An 8,499-nucleotide genomic window follows, 5' to 3' on the forward strand; every position below is an offset into this window, starting at 1 on the left:
AGGCAGGATTCATAATGATGTCCATTGTAAACCTTGCACTTAGTACATGTCAATGAGTGTCAGTTGAACAGCTGTTGCCTTGTGAATATAAAAAAGAAATCGGGCCTGCCCGTGGCTCACTTTGGAGAGTGTGCTGCTGATAACACCAAGGCCTCGGGTTCGGATCTCAAACTGAGTTTCCACAGGACCTATGACTCCCTTCACAGATAGGTGGCTCTGTCACTTTCCACAGGTCCCAAGATCTCTGGCGCTGAGCAATAGTTGGTTTTCTCAGACAACTAGTGTGATCACGCAGCATCTCAAGTCCAGAATGTGGAGTACCAGGGTAGTCCGATTATCCCACATTATGCGTCCAGCAGAGCACCCAGGTCCTGACTCACCTCCTGTGGGATGGTGAGAGCAAATGGGACCCACACCTTCTCTTCTCTTGTTGACCCTGGTCTTTTAGATTTTTCTCTATTAAATCCTACTCTTCCACGGAACTACGCCAAGTCCTAAATTTGTCCCAGGCCCTTAGGTCGCCACCTAAGAGACCCACCTGGCATGTTAAACTAATGACCATCTAGCATGACACAGGCTCTGGGAGTGGCCAGAGTAAAGGCGCAGAAGCGCCTGTTCCCAGCTGGCTGAGCTTGGTCCTCTCCTCATTGACGACTCTTGCTCTTCCCTCTCTGGATGGAATTCTTACGTGAGATCATAGAACGTCAGTATGGGAACTCTACTTTCAACACGTGTGAGTTCCTACAGCAAAAGAGCTGTCTCTCTCGTTTTTATAACTCTGGCACCTTCCATAGTGGAGGTTTGTTCAGTAAATTTGTGTGATAAGTGAGGAAAACAGGATAATTACCTTGGAATATGCTTGTCCTTTTCCACTTCAAAAGTGTGCTATTCTCTTTCCCGGTGGTACACCGAAAAAGAATTGTGGTTTTACTTTGATACACTCCTGGTTTTAGATCATTTAGTAATGGAGTAAGACAGATCAATCTTGCTATAGTACACAGGATGAATTAGATGTGGGAAGGCTTAAAGACATGAAACAAATTGGAGATTACCACATTACTGGATTTAATGATAAAATGAATAGAGCAAGACTTATGTGAAGTCCTTTCCCCAAAAGTCTATTAATTGTCCTATAAGTTGTTTACCATTAAACCAGACTACTGTCATTACTTGTCTCTTTCCCACCAGACTTTACTCCTTGAAGGCAAGAACTCTGTCCTGTTCGATCATTTAGTAATGGAGTAAGACAGATCAATCTTGCTATAGTACACAGGATGAATTAGATGTGGGAAGGCTTAAAGACATGAAACAAATTGGAGATTACCACATTACTGGATTTAATGATAAAATGAATAGAGCAAGACTTGTGAAGTCCTTTCCCCATAAGTCTATTAGTTGTCCTATAAGTTGTTTAACATTAAACCGCACTACTGTCATTACTTGTCTCTTTCCCACCAGACATTACTCCTTAAAGGCAAGGACTCTGTCCTGTTCATTATTGTATCTCCAGGTCCTACCCCATGGTAGCCAGTGAATAAATATTTATTGAATGAATTAGTTTGAAGGACAGATAAGAACTGTGTAGATATTTGAAAATAATCCTCTTGGACTTTGAAGCCATAAGAGTGAATTAGCTGGAGATCAAATATCCAGCAAATGATGGAGTTACGATTTGAACCCTGATCTGTGCAACTTCAAAGCTGTATACCAGACTGCCTTTTTAAACTTAAAATTTGCTCTCATAAATATTTTCATATAGTTGTATTTGATGTATTTCAAATTTATAACAGCTTACAATGTTATAGTAAGTGTTAGGCATGTAATTTAACTGGGGTGGAATTCCTGTAATTGATTTTAGGTTTCCTTTCCTATTTCAGGGAAATCTAAAACAAATAAAAGAACAAATAGAAGATCATAAAAAACGAATAGAGAAGTTGGAGGAGGATACAAAGACATGCATGTAGGTAGACAAAAAAAAAAAAAAACACTCAGCTTTCTTACCTCTCAAGTGTCTGTTTATTTCTGTCTAGCAAATGAATGCTCCCACTGATACAAAGTTCTCACTCCTCGACTCTTTTCTTTGTTTCCTCCATTGCTTTTCATTTCATTGTAGATTGTTAAAGATTATCCTTGACTACATAAAAAATGAAATATTTAAATTTTGGAAATACAAATGTGTAACAGTACTGAAATTTTACCTCTCTTTGGTACTGATATTTTTAATGAAAGTAGTGAGTTATGAAAGCTAATGCAAGGTTACTTCAGAAAGTTCATGGAAAAGTAGAATCAAATGATAATATGAATCTTTCCATGAACTTTTTGAAGAACCCTCATACAACCTAAGTATTCTGCAACTAAGGGTTTCTTTTTAATTGGCATTTCCTTATTAAGCTCATGAGGACTGCTCTGGTTATAGTGATCTACCGTTACTATTTCAGTGCACAGAAATACATATCTTTTGAATCAACAACGAACGATCAAAATTGTTTTTGCCCTCATTTGGTGTTAGGTTTATTGTATTATATATTTTTTTTATCTTTTCGATATTAATAGAGCACTACTCCATTCCCTTGCAATGCCAGATAAGAGTACGTTGTATCTGGTAATTCCTAAATTTTGGTTTTGCTTTTTGCAGTATAATTTGTTGTTGTTATTACAAAGGGATTGCTTGAAAGAGAAGAAAGAGCAAGAGGAAACCCTAGTGGTTGAAATTGACAAAGCAAAATCAAGAATGTCTGAGGTTAATGAAGAATTGGATCTTATTGGAAGTGAATTGCAGAATGCTGGAATTGATAACCATGAGAGAAGACGTCAGCAGAAGAGAGCAGAGACTCTGGATCACCTTAAAAGACTTTACCCAGATTCTGTGGTAATTAGAATGAACAATTAAAACAAGGCTAAGCATTCCTGGGTGGTGAAAACAGTAAATTCTTATTTGGAACTATAAATATACCTTTATTAGGAAGCAAAACAATTCAGAAATCTTTATGTTTTGTGTTTGGCAATTTATATTTAAAGGGTAAACAATTAGGGTAAAATGCAAATTACTTTGGGTAGTGTCTACAGATAAGTAATTACTGGGGAGAAGCATTGATATGAAAACAGTACCCAAAAAGTCTGAGTTATTGTCAGTATCCCCAAAGGAAACGGGTGGCATGAAGTAGTCTGAGCCCCCAGACACGTATACTCATACCTCATGTTCTTCATGGTTTTAATTTTTTAAAAAAATACTTTTTCAGCGACATCATTGGCATATTTTTATTCTTTAACTATGCATCTAGCATTGCTTATGTATGTCATCAAGAAAATACAATATCACCTTTTACTTGGGGTGTCACCCCCATGGTATTATTTCCTTTTGGATCAGGGGGTGGGTATCTGACTTTCTTGTCACTTACAACATTGCACACTGTGCAGTCATGTTATGATGGCCTGTTTTCAGCATTTGACACTGTTAACCACTTGACCTATTTTGAAACACCTGCCACTGGCTTCCATGGTACCACACTGTCATGGTTTTCCTTGTACCTCTCTGGCCACCCATCTTCATCTCCTTTACAGTACCCTTTTTTGACTTTCTGACTCTTCAATGTGGTTTTGACATCTGGATAATGATGGAGGAGTAAACATGGGTCACAGAATCTTTTTTCCACAATTTCTAACAAAATAACAAAAACCTAAACATATCCTTTTCTACAACGAGTCAAACTAATGTTATAAACCTAAAAAGTGGTGATAGTCCAGGATATTAAAAAAAATAACTGAATTGTAGCATTGCTTTTTAACTCTGCCTAAGCCAAGTGATAAGTTGACCATTTCCTAAAATTCTCACTTAATAAAAGTTAATCTAAAAAGAAGCAAACTTATCTGTATTTTTTTGCTCTTCTAACTGGAGGGAGTTAGAATCAAAGACTGTTGAATCAGGAAAGGTGACTCTCTAATGCTCTCTGATGAAAATAAAGACTCTATGGCTCCTCATTAAATTGAGAGGCCATTTTGAAGTTCTTTCCAAAGTAGGATTTGTCTTCCGCCTGCAAGGTAGAAGAATCTTCGTATAGGATATAAATTTTAAAAATCAGAAGAAAGAGCAGCACTCAGGTATTCAAACAAAGCATAATCTTACAAAGCCTTAGCTGAGCTCTCACTTACCCTGCCCTCCAATCCCTGAGGTTGTAGGAAGGTGGATAGAATAGGAAGTACTTGCTCCACCAACTGTTGCTCAAAGGAGTTAGACATCTCAGTTCTGTGGGAAAGGTAATCAAGGAAAAGTTGTCTGTCTCCAGCCATACCACCCTAACCATGCACAATCTTGTCTGACCTTGGAAGGTTAGCAGGGTTGGGCCTGGTTATTACTTGGATAGGAGAGCACCTGGAAATATCGAGTACTGTAGGCTTTTTTTTTTTTTTTTACAAAAAGAAAATGAAATGATTATTACAGCAAATGAAAATAAACAGAGATGCCCACATTAAACCAAAGCAAGATGAATAGAATCACTATGGCAGCTACAGCTATAAGTATACATAAAATAAAGAGAAAGAAAATATTTAAAAATATTTAGAGGCCTAAAAGTCCAGCCTAGAAAGTTATAGAACATAATCCCGCATAAGTGTTTTCTGCTTTGCATAATTTAATAAGAGCTTGAATTCATAAACCAGATTCAAATATGAGGATAAACAAAATGAAAAGGAAAACATGGAGCTAAGAAAACAAATTAAGAACAAACATTATTACTGAAAAAGTAATTACTTAACATTTACTTAATAAATAAAATAGACTAATAAATAAAATAAGTTAATAAGAAGTAGCAAGGAATACTAATTAATAAATTAGAAGTAGCAAGGAGTGAACCTAATAAATGGAAGAGAGTACAAAGATATACAATTAAATCTTCAGGTATTCTAGAGACTATTGATACAGGATGTTTGACATTCAGACATATTCTAGTAAAGTTTTTGAACTTGTCTAATTCTTGACCATTCATCAGATCTTAGCTCAAATAACACTTCTTCATGGGAAGCCTTCCCTGACTTTTTAGGCCAACCTGGTCTCTTTTATATACTCTTAGAGCACTCTTTTTTTTGGTCACTGTGACTAAGCTCTGTGTTGTTACATGCATGTGATTACTGATTGTCTTTCTTCCTTACTAGACTGAAAACTGTGTGAGATCAGAGAGTACCTGTTGAATTAAGTAATGTTTACCCAGTGTCTAGCTCAGTCCTGCACGTAGTAGGTGCCTCAAAGATTCTCGTTTAATAAATAGGAAATGAATGAATATTATTTAATTACTACAGTTTTAGAAAATATTTTAGTACTTTGATAAGGTTAGTCCCTCTGCATTACTCTTTTCTTAAATGAAGCGACATGCCTAAATGGACATTTCATAATAAAACTTAGGTCCATGTGAATGAGACTATTAAATTATGACATAATTTTATAAATTATGTTTTATCTATGTTGCTTTGTTACATGAGAAAACAGTGAATTATACGTTCCTCACTAATATATTTGTTTTTCTTTCCTTTCTTGAAACCTGCTAAGTTTGGAAGACTGGTCGACCTGTGTCATCCTATTCATAAGAAATACCAGCTGGCTGTTACTAAGCTTCTTGACCAGTACATGTTTGCCATTGTTGTGGTCTCTGAAAAAGTAGCAAAAGATTGTATTCAATTTCTGAAGGAGGAAAGAGCTGAACCTGAGACATTCCTTGCTCTAGATTACCTGGAGGTAAGAAATTTGTAATGTTTGGTATTTAGTAGGGATAAAAACTTGTCTGTTATAGTATGTCTTTATTGCCTAAAACTATGGTAGTGACTGAAAAAAATCGTTGCCAATTAGCCCGTCATTTGCATGGCTGGTGTTAATGTATTGGCAGGCAAAGAATAATATCAAGTAGCTGCTATCATTCTTGATCATATTATTTTTTTCCTAATCGGGTTTTGCCATAATTCTGTATTGGTGACTCTGGTGCCATTGCTCTAGAAGTCCAACACTGGGCATACTAGCCAGCAATGTATTTTGTTCGGTAGCAAAATACAAACGCTCCTCAACTTGACCATTGCTTTATGTCACGGTAAACCTATCGTAAGTTGAGAATATCATCAGTTGAAAATGCATTTAATACACCTAACCTACCGAACCTCATAGCTGAGCATCATAGTGCACTGCAGAGTATCGGTTGTTTACTCTTTTGATCACGTGGCTGGCTGAGAGCTGGGGTTTGCTGCCATTGCCAGCATCACAAGAGAGTACCATACCACACACTACTAGGACAGGGAAAGACTGAAATTCAAAATTTGAAGTACGGTTTCTACTGAATGTATATCATTGTCACACCATCATAAAGTCAAAAAATCATAACTTGAACCATCATAAGTTAGGGACCATCTAGAAAGGAGATTGATAAGATGTATGGTCTGTGGGCGAAATGTCAACTCAGTCTCTATTGTGATTATTTGATCCAGTGTGTCAACTCTTGGTGGGGCAGGCTAAATTTTGAGCCTTGAGTTATGTGTTGATATATGTTCACATATCCAGAATCTAAATTCCTGCAGCAGGAACTCTATCATACCATAATTGATATCCTTTGTAATTTTTTATTGCCTACCAAAGATAATGTTTTATTTGATCTGGCAGTCAAGACCCTGAACTGCAGGCAGTGTGCATAGTGGTTAACAGCACATGCCTTAGAGTTGGAGTGCTCTGAGTTTGAATCTCAGCCCTAATTCTTATTTGCTCTCATTAAGTTCTTCACAACTTTTCTGGGCTTCGGTTTCTTCATCTATGAAGTAGAAGAATTAATTCTTACCTTATTGGAATATTGCAAGGAATCGTTACAGGTAAACCACCTGGCACAGTGCCTGCACAGAGGAGGGGCTCAGCAAATGCCAGCTGCCCATTGTACTAATACACTTTTGCTTATACCTTCTGCCTCCTGAAACTTCTTAGCCTTAATTCATCTTCCTGTTAAAATCCTGTTCTACTTATTACCCACTTGAGAAGTTTTTCAAGGCAAACTCATTTTTAAAAACATCTCATAAAGAAGTATATCAAATATAAAGGGAATACTCATCCCTTTTCAGTGTCCAGTTCCCTAATAGTAACAACTTTAGATTGCTCCCATACACTTCAATTTTTATAAATATATATTCGCAGGTGTATATACTCGTGTGTGCATGTGTATATATATAACACAGGCACACATATACACATTTTGGTTGCATGTAGCGTTTTTGCTTTGTTTTGCTTTGTTACCCAGTAGTGAGATCTTACTTGCAGGTTTTCATTAATACATTGCAAATACTTTTTTGATCTGCTTGTAGATCCAACCTAAGACTCATGACTAAGAATGTCTGAAGCCTTTCCTGAACATTTATTCGTAAAGTGTTTTTTAAGTGCCATAATTTCGTACAGCTCTTTTGACACATATTTTAAAGGATAGTATTTTCCACTACATTTCATGGTCTTGAGAGCATGGAGCACTTCTCATGCATTGTTTTCTCCCAAATAATTAGTGACAGGGCTGAATCTGGAAATTAAATCTTCTGGGTTTTGATGAAGTTTATTTTTAATGTTACATGAGCCAATGGTGGGATATAGATCATCATGTTCATGTCATACTTTTATTATGTGTAAGTGCACACTATTCATCATTTCCTGTCATGCCTGTATGTGTTTGGTGAGAAAGAACATAATGAGCAGTTGGTTTATATTTTAGTGTATGTAATACATGAAGTATTTTTTAAACCTTTTAGATCAAGCCAATCAATGAAAGATTAAGGGAGATTAAAGGCTGTAAAATGGCGATTGATGTCATAAAAACTCAGTTTCCACAGCTCAAGAAAGTGATTGAATTTGAGTGTGGAAATGGCCTTGTCTGTGAGACGGTGGAAGAAGCCAGGAGTGTTGCGTTCGATGGACCTGAAAGACGGAAAGTAAGAAAAGATTTGTACTGGTTGCACTTTTGGATAAATTGAAGCAGTATTTATAAGACTAATATATTACACGAACAAATATTTATGTGCTTCCATATGTTCTCTTTTATAAGGAAACTAACATGGGACCCAAGATGGTTATGGCTTCATTAGTTTTTTAATGTTCAGTTGAGTTTTTGAAAATTTAACCTCTATAGCGGTCCTCAACATCATAAATTATATTTTGGAAAATAGATTTATTGTACTTATATCCTAAAGAATTTAATTTTTTAACTTTATATGGAATAAATATCCTTATGATCCTCAGATTTTCCCTGCCTTTACCTATATGGTACATGTATTTTTGTATACCAGGAAAGATTTTAGGTGCTTATTTTCATTCTGAGTTAATTCTTCTATAGCTTAATGGAGATACCGCCTTTTACACATTCAAGGTTTAACACATTTGAATTTAATGAAAGCACAATTGAAATGAGATAACTGAATACTAGTCTCTCAAGGGAATAATTTTGGTTTTAAAAATAAATATTATTTCACTCTCAGTTGAATAGAGTTTGTATTTAGTTT

General features: G+C 36.1%; 1 protein-coding gene across 1 annotated transcript in view; it reads left to right on the plus strand.

The window, feature by feature from the left end:
* The window catches only part of LOC103609287 (structural maintenance of chromosomes protein 1B-like), a gene marked incomplete at its 5' end in the record, with an annotated part of 76,474 nt that overhangs the window by 16,250 nt on the left and 51,725 nt on the right, over positions 1-8,499 (plus strand). The window contains 4 exon segments of the mRNA XM_008593636.1: positions 1,878-1,960; positions 2,662-2,869; positions 5,540-5,725; positions 7,753-7,932. Of these exon segments, the coding sequence (XP_008591858.1) occupies positions 1,878-1,960; positions 2,662-2,869; positions 5,540-5,725; positions 7,753-7,932 (657 nt within the window).

Source organism: Galeopterus variegatus, unplaced genomic scaffold, assembly GCF_000696425.1.
Source record: "Galeopterus variegatus unplaced genomic scaffold, G_variegatus-3.0.2 Scaffold9426, whole genome shotgun sequence".
NCBI lineage: Eukaryota > Metazoa > Chordata > Mammalia > Dermoptera > Cynocephalidae > Galeopterus > Galeopterus variegatus.